Raw genomic sequence first — 20403 nt, 5'->3', positions numbered from 1 at the left:
CAACCATCTGGTGTTCTACACCAGTGCAGACATTGTGCTGAACATTATTAGACATCACCCTAAAATGTGTGTGGGAATTTCCTTCATTATAAGGGTTGTATTTGTAGGAATCTATTAAATTATGCACAGTAACCACAATCCCACACTGAAATTCAAGCCCTCTGTATTAATGTTAGTCATCTCACTAGATTGCAAATCCCACCTAATCCTGTTAAATTGCAATCTCAGCTTTCAAGAGTGTCATTTGTGTGGAATTTAAGCTGCCAGCTGTAGTTTGACATACCCAGCTCATTCAAAACAAATCTCAAACACAGTCTGTCACTCTACATCATCTGCTCCTCCTCTCCACACAGAGCATCACATTACTGACGCAGGCTAAACTGTACTGAGACAACCAGTGCTGAACCCCGCAAGAATGAAGTGTCCAGCCACAGTGCTGCTGGCACTTCTACAAAACGTCTTGCAACAACAAATAAACCTAAAACAAACTTAAGGAAAAACACCACCAAAATTGAGTGTTGTGGCATTCTTAACACTAAACAAAGCACAACGCTTGTTCTAATAGGTAACCTAGCACCGGCACAAGGGACAGGTGGAGTTCAGCATGCAGATGGGTCCAATCTGATCCGGCAGCATCTGTATCTAATCACATAAAACAGCCACTGAGAGACGTGGAATTCTGGCCCAATAGCAGCTTCTGATACAGTTTAATTTTTCCCCCCATTTTCTATTTTATTTTTTTTATTTCTTCCTTTGTTTCACAAAAAAGAATTACGTAAAACTGAACAATTTTAAAGTCTTTCACTTCTATTTATAAACATTTAATATATGCAGAATGAATGTGTCACATTAATAATTAGCTACTCACATTGATAAACCTTCACAACAGGGACCTGGCTAGTGCCAAGAAAGGGCTGGAGATGAATGCGCAGGAGCCAGATCTTCCAAAAAAGAGCAAAGGGTGTGCCCACTGTGGGTGAATCGTGTAAATGTACCTAGGTGGTTCACTCAGAGAAAGTCTGTGTGGGAAACTTTAGGTGTTACAATTTGAAGCTGTTAATATTCAACTAGTCAGAGACCACTTAAAGCCATACTTAAAGTGATACTTTAACCGGATTTGATTTAAGTGTGTTTTCCCCTCTCTCCTTTTCTCATTTTCCTCAGTCTGATAGACCGCATGCTGCAGAGGGATCCCAAACAACGAGCCTCCCTGGAGGAGATTGAGAGCCATGCCTGGCTGCAGGGGGTGGACCCATCCCCAGCCACCAAGTATAGCACTCCCCTGGTCTCTCACAAAAACCTGTCAGAGGAGGAACATAACAGCATCATCCAGCGCATGGTGCTGGGAGACATTGCAGATCGGGAGACCATAGTCGAGTAAGTTGTGCTTCAGCTTTTTCTCTGGTGTTTGCACAGTGAAACCACAACAGATCCAGGGTGATGTAATCACATTTTTATAGGGTGTTCTCTGCTCTTAGTGATCACTCAAAGTCAACTTTAAAGATTTTACTGATGAGCATTTGTAGATGGGGGAGCTGTTTGCCTTTTTAGAACCTCTTTTTTATAAAATGCTGTTCAGTGAACCCTTAAATGTTTTGGCTGCACTTCATTTTAAAAGTAGGTGATTAAGGGGAAATTGTCTCTCACTTCAAAACTGATATCATTTGCAAACTCATCAGGAAACCTTATTTGAAACGGAACTCATTAGACCAACACAAGCATCATCAGTGCCGATTGATGCTTTATTTTTGAGGAGGGGGTCAATGAACAGATTAGCCTATAACTTTTGAAACTTTAATAAAAATGACACCAACGGCACTAAGCAGTCTGCCATTGTGAAACCTGTTTCACTTTAATGTACAATTGTACAAGGAGCCAACTAACACAGCACGCATCAGCACAAAGCCCAGAGCATCCTGACAGATGTTTAACTCAAAGAAGCACCAGCTCGTTACCTTCCAGCCCTCAGAGAAGCCTGGTGTGTGCTTACATACTGAAAAGCAGAACGTAAGAGGAATTAAACAGAACATCTGTTGATTTCAGAGTCAGGATTTCAAGTTCACACTTGTTTCTGACAGACTTGCAGTTCACTGCTACCTCCTGCTGTGAAGATATTACCTGTGGTGTGATAGAGTAAAGAAGAATATCTCTGTATGTGTGGGGATGCTAGCCTTTGAAGAGAAAGAGGCATTGAGAGTTTTTGTTGTTGTTGTTTTTGTTGATTTAAAGTTGTATATAAATGAAGACCTTGCCAGCAGAGTTCCACACAGTTATGATGAAGCTTATCAGCAACGGTTAGGTTTCTAAGTATGTGGAGATGTTCCAAAACATGCAAATAGACTGGCATATTTATAAGACTTTTCTAGACTAATTGACAATTCAAAGCATTTTAGACCACAAGTCACATTTATTCATGCATGCATAAAGTGTTTTATTCTATATTTCACACCCACAGGTGCTTTAGTACCAGTTAACCAACTCCATGTCTTTGCACTGTGGGAGGAAACTGGAATACCTGGAAGGGTCCCTCGCAGGCACAGGGATATCTGTAAACACCACATAAAAGTAACCCAGCAGGGGTCAAACCCCTGGGTAATACAGTGCTGGGTGATACAGTGTTAATTCATACCGGTGCTAGTTTTAATAGCTTTCTACTGTGTAAAGTTGAGCCCTGAGCGTTACATACGTTAGCAGGAAACAGATCATATTTTGGTGGTACCCAAATGCAACATCAGTGTTTTGACTTTTCTCTATGCCAGGGATGGGGAACTCCAGGCCTCAAGGGCTGGTGTCCTGCAGGTTTTAGATTTCATCCTGGGTCAACACGCCTGAATCAAATGGTTAGTTCATTACCAGGCCTCTGGAGAACTTCAAGACATGTTGAGGAGGTAATTTAGCCATTTAAATCAGCTGTGTTGGATCAAGGATGCATCTAAAACCTGCAGGACACTGGCCCTAGAGGTATGGAGTTCCCCCACCCCTGCTCTATTCAATACTGAGTTATTGAAGCACTGTCAGATCAAGTTCTTTGTTTCTATGAAAGCTGCAAATATTTTCTGTGTTTGTAGGGAGCATTGATTTCTGATGGATGTGTTGTGTCAGTGTGTGTGATGTTGTTACTGCAATTAGGCTTTAATCCACACCCTCCACTCTCCTCTTTCATGAGTTTCATGCAGCATCAATCTGCTGCATGAATCTTCTAAATCTAAACACACATTGAAAGCGAAATGGTGATCAGGCAAAAACTGAATGACATTCTATGAGTGCAAAGGACTACGGGCGAAATGACTGCAGGCAACATGAAGTGGATGGGACCTGAGATAAATTTGAAAGTGAAGAATACTGTTGACTGACATCATTTGGATAGTCACCTAGGCAACCGGAGTGTGGCATGTCGACAAGCGACCTGCCATTAGCTTCAAAGCGATGTGTGACAAATAAATGGCTTCTAATGTAGAGCGCCGCTTTAACAAGTGTGTTCATTCAGTAACAGCCCTGACAACAAGATTTGAATAACCTTTAATACACTCGATTTAAAAAAAAAAAAAAAGTAGATGCAGCACATTTATTAACAGAAATAGCCAGAGGAAATTACTATTTATTTATTTATTTTTATAAATTAATGCTGCAGTTAATGTAGTGTTATCAGTCTGCTTTAACACTGATAAGGTGCAGACAGATATTGGCTTAGGTGCATCTTTGCACACTGAGTAATGAGAGATGCTGTAGATGTAAGTGGTAGGTGGTAGGTTAAAACAGAAGGGAAAACCTTCTAACGGGAAGAGCAGTGGAGGAGCCAAGGAAGTAGAAAATATAAACTCACGTTGTTAAAACTATAATTTATTTACAAGAAAACACTAAAATACTCTGGCCAGGTAGAACATGAAATTAAAAACATTAAAACAATACAGCTAAAATCCAATGGCCTCAGCCACGAAGATAAAGTCCAATAAAAGTCCAAACGGTGCAGAAACCGGCAGCATCGTCACCGTCCTGTCTGCGTCTTCGTTCTGATGCCAACTAAAAGGAGAGAGGGGCAGCAGCAGTCACCATTCTTTGATTCTACCGGAGATTCGTCCTACATGGGACTGATTGGGACTTACCCCGGATGGGCAGAGCTCCAAACTCTGCCTGCCACTTTGCTGTGCTTCACACGCATAGCCATGGTCTCGCCGTCCCAGGGACATAAGGCGCCATCCCGCTGCCTCTCAATCCCTTGCCATGGGCCTCTCTCACCGAGGAGCTAGCTCCCCTCAGCACCAACACAGACCGCTCTGCTCATCCCCGATCACTCTCTCCAATGCGCAGTTGTCTGCGATCTCCAGTCCCGTTCTCCTTTGCCGCACGCCCCGGTCAGCTGCCTGTAGCCGGGCCTCCGTGCTGCTCTGCGCGGCCGTCGCCAACCCCGGTTACCACGCCATGTTTCTCCTGATGTTTCTCACGCTCTCTCTCCCTATTATTGAATAGCTGTGGCGAACCCTGATTGGTCCCAGGTGTGTCAGATTAATGATCAGGAGGGGCGGTGGAATGGGCATCCCCCCCCCGGAGCAAATCACATATCAAAACAAAAAAGCATGTAATAACCCCGCAAAAATAAAACACTACACGCTAATAAAAGATAATAAAAAAATAAAACACAGCACTACATGCAAGGAAATAAAAACACCAAGTTAAACTTGACCATTCCACCCTGTGACATCTTTACAGTGTACTGCAAGTCTACAGTGTAGGCAAAGCTGTAGCATAAGCCTAGATTTTAAGCTGAACCTTAGGCTGTATCCTGATGTGCACAGTCCCAGAAATGAAACTATAAATCACAACAATGCAGACCTTAGTGGGTGTGATTGCTCTGTTTGATTGTAATATGTACTGTATATTGATGAGCACCATGAGAAAATGTAATGTAAAAGTGTATATTTATGTCTGACTTGTTCACCAAGCTTATGCAAATTCTGATGGTGTAGACATGGGCTCTTTTTCTCGTTTTAACCACGATTCTAAAGACTTCTCTCCTTCCTTGGTGTCAGTAAAAGGATTGGTTGTTCAAGGTTTATTAGTTCCAAGTCCGACATGTACATGAACTTAGTTTTTGTGGTGAACTGTAGATAAAGCTAGACAGGGAGAGACACTGTACAACCTGTACCAGCAAAAGCACGGAATCACACTCCATGTCATTCACACACAGCAAAGAGTGATCTGGCTTACAGTAATCCACATCAAAGAACAAAGTAGGCTGATACCCATTGAATACATAAAACCATTCTAAAATATATGTACTTCTTTAAACATTTTCCTGTTGTTTTGAGCTGCTTTGTGTGAAATTAAAATTAGTTCAATATAGTTCTGTAGAAGTTGACCACATGAGGGGAAGCTGTTACTGTGAAACGGCAGTGTCACTGGCTAATGATATCTCAGTGATGTTGTTACCAAATGCACTGCACTGTGTTTCAGAAGCAACTCTTTGTGCCGTGTCCCTTTTCAAAAATTCCACACCCATCAACTGCACTGCACACAGTATACGAGGAAGGGAAGAAATGAGACACAGGAAGGTCATAGTGTACCAACAAGTTTCAAAGACCCTTTATAGAATACATGGCCCATTTATGAAATTATGCAAGGGCCAGAACAAAACCAATTCATATACTCTTATGTCATAGATGCGCACCCTGTGCATTCCCAGGATTACTCTGACAACATTGCCTGTTTTAGTGTCTGGTTGTGAATCTCAAAGATCGTTCTGCTGTCAGAGGTGCAATGTAAATGTAGAGAACTCATTCCTCTGAGCCAGCGTCATCGTCAAGCTCATTTTACATTAAGGGCCTTACACAGCACACCTTTTAATTAAGTGGGCTGGACTAGTGAAACTCCTTTCTATCAGCGTAAGGACATTCAATTACACATTTATACCTAAAATATATATGCTTCATAATCGTCTGTGTTGTGTCTGTGGAAAATGCAGCACTGTCAGGGGACTTTGTGATCTTTGCAGCACAATTGTCGAGTTCACTGTCTGAAGATGACAGGGAAAAACTGGATTTTCTTTTTTGAAATTGCACTTATGTGTCTCAGTGTATCTCAGGATTTTTGTAAATGGATCACCTGTAACTTCTGTTATCTGGTAAATGCTTAGAGAAGCATGTTTCACTTGGTCTTTTGGTTTCAGCTTTCAGAAAACTTTGGCTAATGCCCAAGTGAATATTTTCAGAATGCGCTTATACTTCCTTACACTTTACACATGCAAGCAAAACTATGTTCACTGGGGTTTTTTTAAATATACATTGTTATGTGGTGGTTTTACTGGTTCAACTTGCTTGAGATGAAGTTAGAATGTATGTAGCCCAAGAGCTAAAATGAGTTCTCAACTCTGTCCCTTTTTTTTTTTTTTTTTTTTAAATCCAACATGCTGTCTACTTTATATGGTCCTAAAGTGTGATTTGTTGTTTCAGAGCCCTAGAGACCAACAAATACAACCACATCACAGCTACATACTACCTGCTAGCAGAAAGAATCCTGAGGGAGAAGCAGGAGAAGGATGTGCAGACCCGCTCCTCAAGTCCCAGCAACATCAAGGCACACTTCAGGTAAAGAGCAGCAAAAAACTCAAACACTGCTAAAGAAAGGAAATATCCCTTCTCATGCGTGCACAAAAATTCTGATATTTTAGCAAACTAGTCGAGAGCGTGAGTAACAAAATATCACTGCTTGTGGTCATAATGAGTGTCTGAGTCACTGTATGAGCCCAGAAGAGGGCAACTGACCTATCTCTCAGCTGCCTCACACGGCAACCTGTCTGACTCCACTTCGCAGGGCTCAGCCACAATTACTTAAGACTAGGTAGATCTCTAAAGGTTTCATTTCCATTTCTGGGTTCACCGAGCCTCCACCTGCTGAGCTCAGGGGAGACAGTGCAGAGGAGATGGTCTGAGTCATTAGCATATTCTCCAACCTTTTAAAGTTCACCCTTTGTCTTGATGCTTCCATTACTGCAATTTTTTTCTAATTCTAAAGTGAAAAATGGGAGCAAGGCTCCCATCCAGCTAGCTGTCATATCACTAAGAACTGAGAACATATCCTGGTTCATGCTTTAGCTGTCCCAAGTATTTCCTCTTTGTTGCCTTGCCAACATTGTTCCTTTGGTTATAAAAGGAAAAGAGACAAAGGAGAGGAACAAATAAGGAAGAGAAGAGTGAGGAGGCTTCAGCGGGACTGCTGTGGTTGTAAAACTCCCTGCACATTCCCCTATCCAGTTTTCTGTGAAATGCTTTGGGTTTAACTCTCATTGCTACCTACACAGAACCAAAGTAAAACATTGAGTTAGTAGCAAGACAAGGTTTGTGTCATTGTATAGATTTGGGAACAACAGGTATTTTTAAGGGCTCAGAGCTGAATAAGCTCGGATACATGATAGAAACAGAAGCTTGGGTCATCACATTTTCAGTGCTGCGTATGTAGCAACAGCGACCTGGCTGAATACTGAGCTGATGATGATCTCTAGGCCTGCATAGTTGGTACCTGTATCAGTGTGTGAAATCAGGATACCATTATCCGCTGCTAGAAAAACTGAGAGGTCAAATCTTTATCAGATTCTCCATTTGATTGTAACTCCATTTAACTCATCTCCTGTGTTACTGATCCGTGGCCTGATGTACACAGAGCAGGGACTAATGTTTTTTTTAAGGAGGGGTCAGGCTAAACGTTTTTAACTTTCTGGAACCAGATGGAGTCTAACTGTTATTGTTACTGGTGTTTACCCTTAGATGTATTCACCTCTACATGGTTGCCTGTGCTTGTATGCATGGGACATGCTTCCTGTGCAAATGGAATTTCAAGTAAGCAGAAGCGGAGCAACTTCTCTTGTGGGATTAATTGTTTATGGACACATAAGTGTGCCCTCGATGATTGCTCTGTCTCACTGTTTGTTCCACCTCCATCATGTGAGCACTTACCTCCAGGAGTGGGTTCACCAGGCTGTTTTTCTTCAAATAAAGCTGTTAGTTCAAAGGTAACGGGTCTAATATACAGTGCATATCCTGAGGTGACATAACAACACTCTGAATTTCTCCATGTCTGTATCATTTTAGGCCATTATGTAAGATGACACTGATATATGTAATATTTGCTCACTCGGAATCGTTACACAAATACAAAAAGACTTAAATTTTTTTGATTAATTTTTTAGGAAAGTAAATATAACACACAAGTAGCATTTACGATAAAGTTTTGCTCTCGTGGTGCTCTCCGGCGATGCTAACCCTATATAAGAACCAGTCCATTTACCATTTACCAGTGACCAGTTTAACAAATATATTTTAACACTTAAAAGATACTGATTCATAATTTAATGCACATTTAACAGTCAAACCAAAAGAAAGAGAGACTTAATTCTAGCATAAAAATTAAACTACTAAACTCTAATTTTTCTGTGCCTGCCAATACGATCAATGCCTCTGGCTTTCCCAGCCAGTAGTCTGAACAAAGGCTATTCTCATTATGGATACACCAAGCAAAAGAAAACAATAAAATTCGCTTACCCTACAATGTTAATACCATATCAGTCAGTAAATCAAGCCACACAGCTTGAACTCTACTGTGCACATCATCTCTGTGATGCTTTTTTTTTTTTTTATGCAAAACTGTTTACTTGAACCCTGTTTGTCACTTAATGCAGATACAGTGTGCCAACCTAGTGTAAATACATTAACTGCTAAAGGACTGTAAAAAAGGGTCTGGGATTGCCATTGACAAAGTCAACATGTTTACAGTATATTTAAAATTAAGGGAATGTTTAGTTAGTGCTAAATAAATAAAATACTAGAATTTCATTCACCAAAACCGAGACAAAAAATTACTGACCATAGCACGTGGTAGAGATGTCCAGTTCAATGACTCCAGTCATGAGTGGACAGACCTAACTTTAGGCAAGTTCTAAAACCGTTTATCCATCGACATCCATTGATCTATAAGGGGTGAAATAAACTAGAGACAAATTCCCTTTGTGTACCAGGCTGTGCGCATGTCTGTATTTTAACATGGAGTCTAGTAGGGCTGGGCAATATGGCCTAAAATTCATATCTTGATATTCTTTAGCTGTGCTGCAGTGGTTTGTATCATATCTATCTAATAGACTCCAATTTGTGCATGTAAATGGAGAGTCCTCTTCACACACTGAGGTTAATTATAGAGTTCCACAGGGTTCAGTGCTAGGACCAATTCTGTTTACACTAAACATGCTTCCCCTAGGCAGTATCATTAGAAGACATAGCATACAATTTCACTGCTATGCAGATGACACCCAGCTCTATCTATCTATGAAGCCAGATAACACACACCAATTAGTTAAACTGCAGGAATGTCTTAAAGACATAAAGACCTGGATGGCCGCTAACTTTCTGCTTCTTAATTCAGATAAAACTGAGGTTATTGTACTCGGCCCTGAAAAGCTTAGAAATATGGCATCTAACCAGATTCTTACTGTGGATGGCATTACCTTGGCCTCCAGTAACGCTGTGAGGAACCTTGGAGTCATTTTTGACCAGGACATGTCCTTCAATGCACATATTAAACAAATATGTAAGACTGCTTTCTTCCATTTGCGCAACATCTCTAAATTTAGAAATATCCTGTCTCAGAGTGATGCTGAGAAACTAGTTCATGAATTTATTACTTCCAGGCTGGACGACTGTAATTCATTATTATCAGGATGTCCAAAAAACTCACTGAAAAGCCTTTAGCTAATCCAAAATGCTGCAGCAAGAGTCCTGACAGGGACTAGAAAGAGAGAGCATATTTCTCCTGTTTTGGCTTCCCTTCATTGGCTTCCTGTTAAATCCAGAATTGAATTCAAAATCCTGCTCCTCACATACAAGGTCTTAAATAATCAGGCCCCATCTTATCTTAATGACCTTGTAGTACCATATCACCCTATTAGAGCACTTCGCTCTCGCACTGCAGGCCTACTTGTTGTTCCTAGAGTATTTAAAAGTAGAATTGGAGGGAGAGCCTTCAGTTTTCAGGCCCCTCTTCTGTGGAACCAGCTTCCAGTTTGGATTCAGGAGACCGACACTATCTCTACTTTCAAGATTAGGCTTAAATCTTTCCTTTTTGCTAAAGCATATAGTTAGGGCTGGACCAGGTGACCCTGAATCCTCCCTTAGTTATGCTGCGATAGACATAGGCTGCCGGGGATTCCCATGATGCATTGAGTTTTTCCTTTCCAGTCACCTTCCTCACTCCCTATGTGTTAATAGACCTCTCTGCATTGAATCATATCTGTTATTAACCTCTGTCTCTCTTCCACAGCATGTCTTTTATCCTGTCTTCCTTCTCTCACCCCAACCGGTCACAGCAGATGGCCCCGCCCCTCCCTGAGCCTGGTTCTTCTGGAGGTTTCTTCCTGTTAAAAGGGAGTTTTTCCTTTCCACTGTCGCCAAAGTGCTTGTTCATAGGGGATCATATGATTGTTGGGTTTTTCTCTGTATCTATGAAGCACCTTGAGGCGACTTTTGTTGTGATTTGGCGCTATATAAATAAAATTGAATTGAATTGGCTGGATGGCGATATACAGTATATATCTTGATATTTTTTTTAAAGCCATAAAGTAAGAACAAAAAGAGTTCTTAGTCAAAGCTGTGTCCCAGATCTCACATAGGTACTTTTATTAACATACAGCGCAGATGTACATGAAAAAATTACTCAGAAATAAATTATCAGGATTTATTAAATAATAATTCTCCATAAATAAAATAAAACAATGTTGTTTTGTGCATAACAAAAAGCTCACAATTGTGCAGTCAATGTAAACTAAAAAGACCTGAGCATAAAAACAAAGACTGGGGGAGTTGTGTTGAGTGAAGGAGAGAGGCGAGGCAGAGGAACACAGCGTAGAGACAAAAGTGGACGAAAGACAGGCAAACTTGCAGTTCCAAGTATAATTATAACGTAACATAGACTATATCAATATAAACGATATTGTCACATCTCTTATCTCGTATAAAAGTATATCCATATATTTAAAAACTCGATATATCGCCCAGTCCTAGAGTCTCAAGTGGCCATTAAAAGAATTACAGTTGTTAGAAGTTTGATCGTGTTTTTCTTGAGTAAATGCTACACTTGTGTACACCCTGAAACATAGTTCAGATCAAGAAGGAAGCATACACATTGTATCTTTTGCTTATCAAAGTGGTTTTCTGCCAGAGACATAGAAATGAACCAGGTCCTGTACGCTTGTTTGTGAAGAAGAATTGAGCTGCATTTTGAGCTATGGGTGACATGCAGATGATGTAAAAACACAGATTTGAAATTACTTTATTAATAGAGACACTTCATGGGATAAACTGTATAACAGATTGCATACTGAATACTGACTGTTCTTTGATTTGAAACACTCTATAAAATATATTTGGTGTTACTCTGATAACACGAGCTTTAGTTGCAACTGTATTATTGCCTAAATCTGTCTTAGTTTACTAAGAATATTCCAATTTCCACTGGCTGACATTCACAGGTCCCTGCATCACTGACTAATCTGCTTTACAAGCTTCTTTTTTCTTCTTCCACATACAGACTGTGTTTCATCAGTGCATTATTCATTATACCACTGAATAGAGAGGCTGTGGTTTAGCTAACGATGAAAAAAGATACAGTGTGGCCTTTGTGGCAGCTCTATTAGAGGATGGTAAAATAAATAAAGCACAGTAATGACCTGTAATTGGATTTGTCAACCTGATTTGAAAAGAAAAGCCATGATTTCCATAAAACATTTTGCAAAATCAGTTATCACTCATCCATTTATCTACAGACACAAGCTAATTTCCGCCTCGCTTTCTATTTAAAATCCTTTATTTATCAATCCTTAACTTTTCGGGGGGGCCCTGATTATTTTGAATGATTCTTTTGATATAGTCAGTCTACTTGTTCTAGACTCCAGGAAGGTAATTCCACTTTGTGTTTGTGTGCACGCTCGTCCATAACAGAGAAAGTGGAGCCACATCCATATGTTTACCACATCAATTTATAGTAACTTAAAAGGAACAGATGCTGCCATATAACAGAGTGTAGCTTTAATAAATATAGCTGCTATAGAGTCAGACCAAAATAAAGTTCATCAGTCAGTTAATCAATAAAGAATTTAATGCTCTCTTCAGCCAAACTGTACTTCAGGTCAAGGTCACATTTTTTGTTTTACGGTCAATAACCAATGAATTGTGATGGATCATGAACCAGATGATCTAGTCTGGCGGCTGCAAATAGTGATGAACATTTTGATCAAAACATTGGACACTGTTTATAGTTAAAGTTATAAAGATGCTCATAGCTCCAAACCCTAAGCCCTCACTGTTAATTGCCTACGTACAGTTGGATACTGCTGCAAGTGATTGCACTGGATGAACAAAAAAGCACCCTGCATCATATGTCTCCAGTTAAAATCTCTTCCCACTTATATACTGTAATGATATTATTTACGCAGTATACCCCGCCTCTCACCCCATGACAGCTGGGATTGGCTCCAGCACCCCCCGCGACCCTTAAAAGGATAAGCTGTAGCGAATGGATGGATATTATTTACGCAGTATATCATTTTGAAGTCATGAGTGTAATCCCTGTGTTGTCCCTGTCTTCTCTAGTTGTCTATATTTGAGTGATCTATTCTGTATAAATAACTATCCAAGTCACTTGAGGAGAGTATAAATTGACTATAAAGTCTTTTGAAGATCAAAGAAAACGTATCAACTGATGCAATCCTTTTTCTTATCTCTACAGGCAGTCCTGGCCCACCAGAGTGGATATGCACCAGGATATTGAGGATAGTTTAGCAGCTTCGTCCATCTCTCACGCAGGAGGCCCTCAGTCCCCTGCTCGCAGTGCTGAGAACCTGCTCAATGGACATCGCTCTAAAGCCATGATGGAGCTGGGCAGACGGGAAGAGAGCACGGTGACTGACTCTCCGGGGTCGGCACAGGTACACTCATCATCATCCCTTGTCTGTATCAAATGAAGCTTTTTTTTTTTTATACATGAAATGCAGTGCTAGTAGGACCATCTGAGAGTAAATAGGATTGTTATTGCCTCTGTAGTAAGTTGTTCTATTTGTGTGTGTGTGGTTCTTTTCTGGGTCCTCAAACTTTACACATGGGTAAAGCCTAAAGGCAGGGACAGCAGCAGTGAGAGTCATTTTCAGAACAGAGCACACTTCGCAGCTACTTTCAGTTGTAAACAGTGCAGCTGATCATACTTGCACCCTGTTTTAATGCCCATGCTCTTGTATTTTCTTCTTGCCTCAGGGAGCGTGTGCTGCTGCTTCAGGTCCTGCTCCTGGCACCATCAGGACTCCCACTCCCTCCACCTCAGCAGCAGCTAAGCAGCGAACCTGCCTGTTCAGGTCTGATCTCTGGACTCAGTTTTCAACAGTGTGACATTATTTTGTGTCCTCAGTATCCCTAAAACTGAAAGCAGAACAATAAGTTGTACTCTATTTCAATGTGTGCATTTCGTAGCTTCTTAAATGTTCAGGCTAAATTTCTTTGTATTATGTCACAAATTGAAATTTTGAACTTTTATTCAGAAACTAGACAAAATGAGACATCTGAAAATGGCGGCTGTAATAGTCCCGTCCCCCCTGTAGTCTAACAGAGCAAATGATCCATCGAGCAACTGATGATAAAACAGAGGATCGAGTTTTCTGTCATTGCTTTGTGGTTGTATTCTAATGTCAACTCATTCATGTCTGATTGTTTGGCAGAGTGGAGGAGGATGAAGAGGAGGAGGAAGAGCAGGACCCGTCTCCCCTACCAACTCAGGTGATCCTGCGGCGGAAGCCCCCCTCCATTACCAACCGCCTTACGTCCAGGAAGAGTGCCCCAGTGCTCAACCAGATCTTTGAAGAGGAGGGAGAGTCCGACGATGACTTCGACATGGATGAGGGTCTGCCGCCCAAACTCAGCCGTCTCAAAATGAACATGGCCGGGAACGCCGGCACTCTGAGCTCGTCGTCGTCCCCGGGATCCACGCAGAAGCGCTATCATCGGCGCAAGAGTCAGGGAAGGGGATCGTCATGCTCGAGCTCTGAGACGAGCGATGATGACTCCGAGAGCCACCGGAGGCGCCTGGATAAAGACTCAGGCTTCAGCTACAGCTGGAACAGGAGGGACAGCAGTGAAGGGCCACCTGGCAGCGAGGGGGGGAACGGTGGAGGCAGCAGCTCAGGGCAGGGGAAGCCCCCCACTGAGGGAGGAGGGTCCTCTGGCCCAGACAGGGGGAGTCCTGGAGCGGGAGGTAACGGAGGAGGACAGAGTGGCAGTGGAGGAGGGGGGAGTGGGGGAGGAGGAGGGGGTAATAAAGGACAAGACAGCCCTTCCAGTTGTTGTAACAACAGTAGCACTACTAACCCGTCCCTTGGCTCTCAGCCCCGGGCCTCGCGCACTGCAAGCCGCAGCGCTGAGCTGGTGGAGAGTCTCAAGCTGATGAGCTTGTGCCTCAGCTCACAGCTGCAGCACCACCACGCTGGGAGAGGTGGTCGAGGGGGTGGGGGGAAATTCATCATAGACCCCCATAGCCTCTCAGGAGGGAGTGTGAAAATCCAGGAGAAGTCCACCTGGAGGATGTGCATCGGGTCCACTGGGAGCCTGGACACCATCACCCTCCCCACCACCACTATCACCGGCCTGCCTCGCACCCATACCCCACAACACCATCACAACCGCAAAACGGTGCCGCACAGCGGCCCGGGTGGCAGGAACACTCATGGCAACCTGAGCACCCTGAAGAACAGCGTGATTCAACTACCTCTGTGCGAGAAGACCATCTCTGTCAACATCCAGCGAGGTGGAGGCTCCAGGGATGGCCTGCTCTGTACCTCAGCTCCAGCCAGCTGCTGCCAGGTCATCTGAAGCTCGCTGACACCCTGTGGACCATGACCCACCGACACCAAGTTTTCTCAGTCACTCTTCCCCTCCTGCTTCAGGTAGTTTCTTTGAACACTACTCTGCTTTTGAACCTTCCTGTCTAGTTTGCTGTAGCAGGTAGCTGAGCTCCCACAACCACCTGCCTCTCAGCTCACCACCTCTCCTGTCACTTTTTGTTCCGTGCCCTGCTCCCTACCAATTGTTGGTGGTTATAAATGTCTATTAGTGTTTTTATGTTTTTCATTATATTCTTGTTTTATGTGTCCTGACTGCACTTTGACATTCTAAATGATTTGTATTAGAGCATTTAAAATAAGGAGGCTCGCATTTAAAGTGGACCTGTTCTGCTCATTTCCAGCTTTGTGGTTTTTATTCGTGGATTCTATTAGAGTGGCTTTGCATGAGTCACTGTTTAAAATAATAATTGCTTTTCATTTTTAATTAGACTGACTTCATACTAGTTAGTTCACCCTCTGTCTGAAACAGTGTAAAATAAGCTTCCGTACTGTTTCACGTAACAGCGCCTTTATGAGAAAAGAAGGAAAAGCAGAATAGGTCCACTTGAAGAGCAGAGCATTAGGGCCACTGTGAAAAGCATTTTGAGAAGTATTTATTGGAGTGTAAATTAAAAAAAAAAAAAAGGAAAAATACCACGAGGTAAAATTGTAATTTTACAAACCTGTACATATAAAAGTTGTAACTGTATGACAAAGTTGGGAAGAAAAAGTGATTGTACTCTGAGATAAAGTTTACATTTTCTAGGAGAAGGTCATTATTATAATTATATTCCTGAAAACATATTACAAAATCTTTCACTTTGTCAACCAAAGAATGAAAGATGGTTGATATAGACAAAGTTGAATTTCTTAACATTTTTGGTTCACTATTTCTAACAAAAATCCACAATAATATCAGAAATAGGTGATAATAAATATCAGCTGGAGCTGTTAAGAAGTAATACTAACAGATGGGTAAATGGAACAATGAAATAACCTATTTACAGTCAGCATGCAGCAAATGTACAGGTGCTAAAACAAACTTGTATACATTTGATTCATCCACTGTGACAAGAAGGTAAATCATTCTTTACAAAGGTCTTAAATAACTGATGTGCAGTTTAGTTTAGTCTGGAAGTCAGAAATTTTGAGTGGCGTTGCAGCTTTCAGGAAGATGTTCTTGGAAAACGTACTGCTTTTACACAACTCAAGGCTACAGTGACAGTTTGGTTTACATTACCACTTTCATGGGACCAGCTCACTCAGAATGGTTGATCAGTCTCATATAAGTACTTCAAGTAAAACAACATTTAAAAAGGTTTACTGAATGTAGTAGAAATTTTCAGCTGTTTTTCATTTGAATGGGGGGGAAAGCGCCTCATTTTTCATGGGGTCTAAAATGAGCACAGCGTACACCTGTGGGTGTGGGAGGGGCTACTGGAAATAATCATCAATGATGGCAGATTTCCAGATTTAATTGATTTTCAGTAACGACTCCAATTTGTGCTAACTGTGCTGCTAACAGCTGATTCTTAAAAGTAATTTAATTCAAGTGTTGACCGATTGGGTTCACATTCACAAGACTGAGACACCGAAAAAGAAAAAAACGAAACAAGACTTCTCCATGTCAGCAACAGATTTGATAATCTCAGCAGACGCCCTGATGTGAATTTAAGAGGACATCAGAGCAACATGAAGTGGTTACAGCAGGCTCAAAGTGTTTAACACAGTTGTCAATACTAATTATTTTAAAGAGCTGAAATATATTTTTTGGCCTTTTTAAAGAGTAACTTCTTTCTCCTTTGACCTTGTAAAATACTTAATTTCTTCTTGAAATGGCAATTTTTGACTTCATGGGGGGTTTTTCACTTGTAATATTTTGATCCTTTTCCTTGTAAAATTAAAACTTTAGTCTCATAACTTTTTCCGATTCCCATCAAATCAAAGCTTCTTTCTCAAAGTATCAGTGGTCCAAACACTCCAGGTGTAAAAATCGAAATAACAAGCACTTGTAGTTGCAGCTGTAGCGGGCAGCTGGCAGAGGAGAGGGACGGGGACGCCTGCTTATTGATACAACTCAAACTCACACTTCTCCCTCCTTTACCTCGAACCTTCGCTCCCCTCTGAACGTTAGCTGCCAGTGACATCGCTGATGATAAATAGAAAAACATAAAGTGGATTCCATTCGTTTGAGTCCGTTCAGCGTATCTGACCACCTCTGTCCACTCTGGGCTCTGTATTGCACTCAGACAATCTGTTTTCTGTTCTTTTTTAAGAACCATGTATCCTCTGCTGAATTGAGCTCAGTGCAAACTGTTGGTCATAACCCTTTAAATCTGTACCAGTGTCTCTTTACAGAGGCGGCACGCTTTCAGCTTTTAAATAACACACACACAGAAGCTGGTGGGAAGAAGTGTGTGTGTGTGTGTGTGTGTGAGGGCAGCATTGCATTGATACTGTAGCAAGATGAACAAACAGGTTTGGAAGAGTTCCTGCTGACCACACATTCAAAAATGAGGTGTTCTTATTTTTTTATTCACATGATTTTGTGTTGTTTATTGACGGAACATATTGTGTTTGCCTACCATTAACCCAGCTGCTGCTGCAAGAGACATGCAGCTGCTTAACCCTGAAGAATGATCAGAATTTCTGCAGCAACTCCTCCTAAAACATGCTCCGACGTTCATCTCAGTAACACACACTTCTCGTGCCTTTCTTTTAAACAGAATCTCTCAGCGCAGGCTTGAAAAAAGTAGCTCCTCTGACTATGTTGAACCTCGTTTAGCAAGAACAACCTCCATGTTTCCTAACGCTGTTTCTGATGGTGCCTTCACACCAAAAGCAAAGAAAAATTTAATGCTGGACAAACGTTTCTGCAAAACATCTTCTAGAACTGGCTGTGTTTTCATCACATACCGTGAGGCTTCATATTTCTGTGATGTCAGCATTAAACAGCAGTCTTCTCGCTAAAACACCTCAGGCTAAAATCAGATTTTTTTGTTATTATTTTGCCATATCAACCTCATTGTGGACTGCTGCACTGATATTCTCTTCTAAATGTGTAGAAGAGAAAAATACCAACATTTATTTCATACTTTAGTAGTGGAATAAAAGTACTTGGTTACATCAGAGCCCTTGTAGATTTAAGTCTTGGCACCTCTTTAATAATCCATTTAATTTGAAGTCCCCATCTGAATTTGCTTTTCCCCAGATATAAAAACGAGTCACCAGGCAAGACAAATAAACACTGCTTTAAAACTTTGGGGACTTCGCCCTGTTACCCTGCAGTTATCTTTGTACTGTGCATGCAGCATGTAGCATGCATGCAGCATGCATCTGTGTCCAATAGGAAAAACATATGTAGCTCTAGGCAGATGACCGGCCCTCCTTAGTTTGGTTCAACTGGATGTTTCTTCCTGTTAAAAAGGAAATTTTCCTTCCCACCATCGTTTGTTTGCTCATAGGGAATTAACAGATTGCTGGAGTTTTCTCTCTAATATTGTCGGGTTTTAACAGTATAAAGCAACTTGAGGTGACTGTTAAGATTTATTCATCATGCCCTCTGTAGTGGACAAAAGTTAAACTGAAAGATACTTTTCCCCCCTCGGATATAGATGAAACACAACTTTGTAAATTGTTGATTGGCTCTATGGGCTTAGGAGCAGAATTCATAACACTCACATTTCTGTTTCTATATTCTCTGAATGCCGTCACGTTCCTGGATGTCATATCTGGTTACGTTGTAGCTGAATGAGAAATTATCCAAAAAAAGAGAGACTGATGAGAAGAGAGAGGGGAAAAAACAAACACCTTCATTGCATTATTGTCGTACGTTTCTTCTTCAGGGCATCCAGCAGCCAAAACCATGTTGCTCCCTCCACTGTGCTTCAGTTGGGATGATTTGTTGAATGTTGAATTGTTGAAGATGTTTTACACTTTTTTTGTTTTTCGTAAACAGCATCTATCTGTTAAAAGATTTCTTAATTGCTGACATTGGACACTTTAAACAAAGGTTTTAGTCATGTTAGATGTGTTTCTGTGTTCGGTTTTGTAGACAGTTTGTCTTAAATGTCAGTCAGCAAGCTGCGATTGAAGAAAGGGGGGAAAACCCCATCGTCAGTTTGTGCCTTTTAATAGGAGCTGCATCTCTACAAACCATACACCGGCTCCATACAGAAACACCTGAAATTACGAGTTTGTGTGTGTTACTTCAGTCACACCGCGTTTGTCTGCAATTGTGACTGAGATGAAAGTCGGAGCACGTTTTGAGGAGTGGGTGCAGAAGTCGTGCTGTTTCTTACGGGTTAATCACTGTTGTCCTGCAGCCGTGGTCCTGCCCGCGCCAACGGCCCCCTCCCCCCCCCCCCCAAAGTTAAGTGTACATGAGGGTGCAGCGTATGTATATACAGTGAAAAAGAAAGTTTATTTTTTAAAACTTGTAAATTTTTTTGAGCAATCTGATGTTTGAAAATGTTTTATTTTTATGATGGGTGGGCGGGTGTGAAGCTTTGAGAAGCGCGTGCCCTGGGTAAACCGGCAGGAAGCGCGCACGAGACAGAGCCTCGCACCTTCCGGCTTTCGGAGCTGGCTGTAAAGACAAACAAACGAAAGTAAGAGAGAGGAAAGGGAAAATGGGGGAACTCTTTAAGGGCATTGGCAATAAGCTATACCGTGTGTTGCAGCTATCTGTACAGAAACACTTCATTAGTTTCTTTTTTTTTTAGATTCCAAACTCGTGCAGCCTCACACAGCAGCTGCTTCAGACTCGGAAAAAAACGAAAAACAAGGAATGTTCTAAATATGTTTTCTCTCTTTGGTTGTCGTCTGAGATTCGTTTTTAAAAACCAAATGTAAATAGAGTTGTAAATACGGTGCTCTTTCTCTTTATCTAGAACAGCCGAGTGAACCTTTTGGTGCATAGCTGTACAGTAATCTAGCCTTATGATAATTACTGTAGTAAAACCGTATGGGTGTCTCAGCTAAAAATAAAGCTGCGTGAGGAAAAACGATCCGATTCTGTTCATACCGTCGAGTCTGTTTGACTGTTGTCTTACTCAGCTGTATCCAGGTGAATGACGTGCATGTGTTTCAATGTTTGACATTCAATGACACTGAGGAGAGAATCAGGCAGAAATGTAACCGGACCAAAAAGCAACAGAAGAAGAAGAAAATGGTTGAGTTGGAACTGACAAATTTTCAGTGTATTATTCTGTAGTTGATACCTGTTGTCAGATGTTACATATAGCTATGGTAATATCAAAAAATAAAATGTGGGAAACTGTCTGTTACACTCAAGTCTCTGGGTCTTTCTTTTTAAATCATCTGTCCTGACCAGTTTGGCGTGTGGGGAAAAATGTGGACAAGAATGTTAATATTAGAAATGATTCACTGATTTGAAAATCAATATAACCAATAATTTCTTACAGATTCCAGATTAACTGTCTCTCAGCTTTTTAATCCGTGTGGGTCAGCATATGTGTCAGTGAAGGTGTTGAAAAGCAGCG

At 41.4% G+C, this 20403-nt stretch overlaps 1 protein-coding gene across 3 annotated transcripts in view; it reads left to right on the top strand.

The window, feature by feature from the left end:
* The window catches only part of snrka (SNF related kinase a), a 57630-nt gene extending 37441 nt beyond the window's left edge, over window positions 1-20189 (top strand). For all 3 annotated transcript variants that reach the window (XM_086310317.1, XM_086310316.1, XM_086310318.1), the window contains exons 4-8: window positions 1165-1377; window positions 6447-6581; window positions 12763-12961; window positions 13284-13381; window positions 13742-20189. In XM_086310317.1, the coding sequence (XP_086166443.1) occupies window positions 1165-1377; window positions 6447-6581; window positions 12763-12961; window positions 13284-13381; window positions 13742-14888 (1792 nt within the window). In that variant the 3' untranslated portion in view covers window positions 14889-20189. The remainder of the gene's footprint in view (window positions 1-1164; window positions 1378-6446; window positions 6582-12762; window positions 12962-13283; window positions 13382-13741) is intronic.
* The last annotated feature ends 214 nt before the right edge of the window (window positions 20190-20403 follow it).

This window comes from Aulonocara sp. 'chitande type north' Nkhata Bay, linkage group LG11 (assembly GCF_057382095.1).
Source record: "Aulonocara sp. 'chitande type north' Nkhata Bay isolate Kocher_YH1m ecotype deep benthic linkage group LG11, A_spYH_male_GT1.1, whole genome shotgun sequence".
Lineage (NCBI taxonomy): Eukaryota > Metazoa > Chordata > Actinopteri > Cichliformes > Cichlidae > Aulonocara > Aulonocara sp. 'chitande type north' Nkhata Bay.
This window is presented reverse-complemented; position numbering and strand designations above follow the sequence as displayed.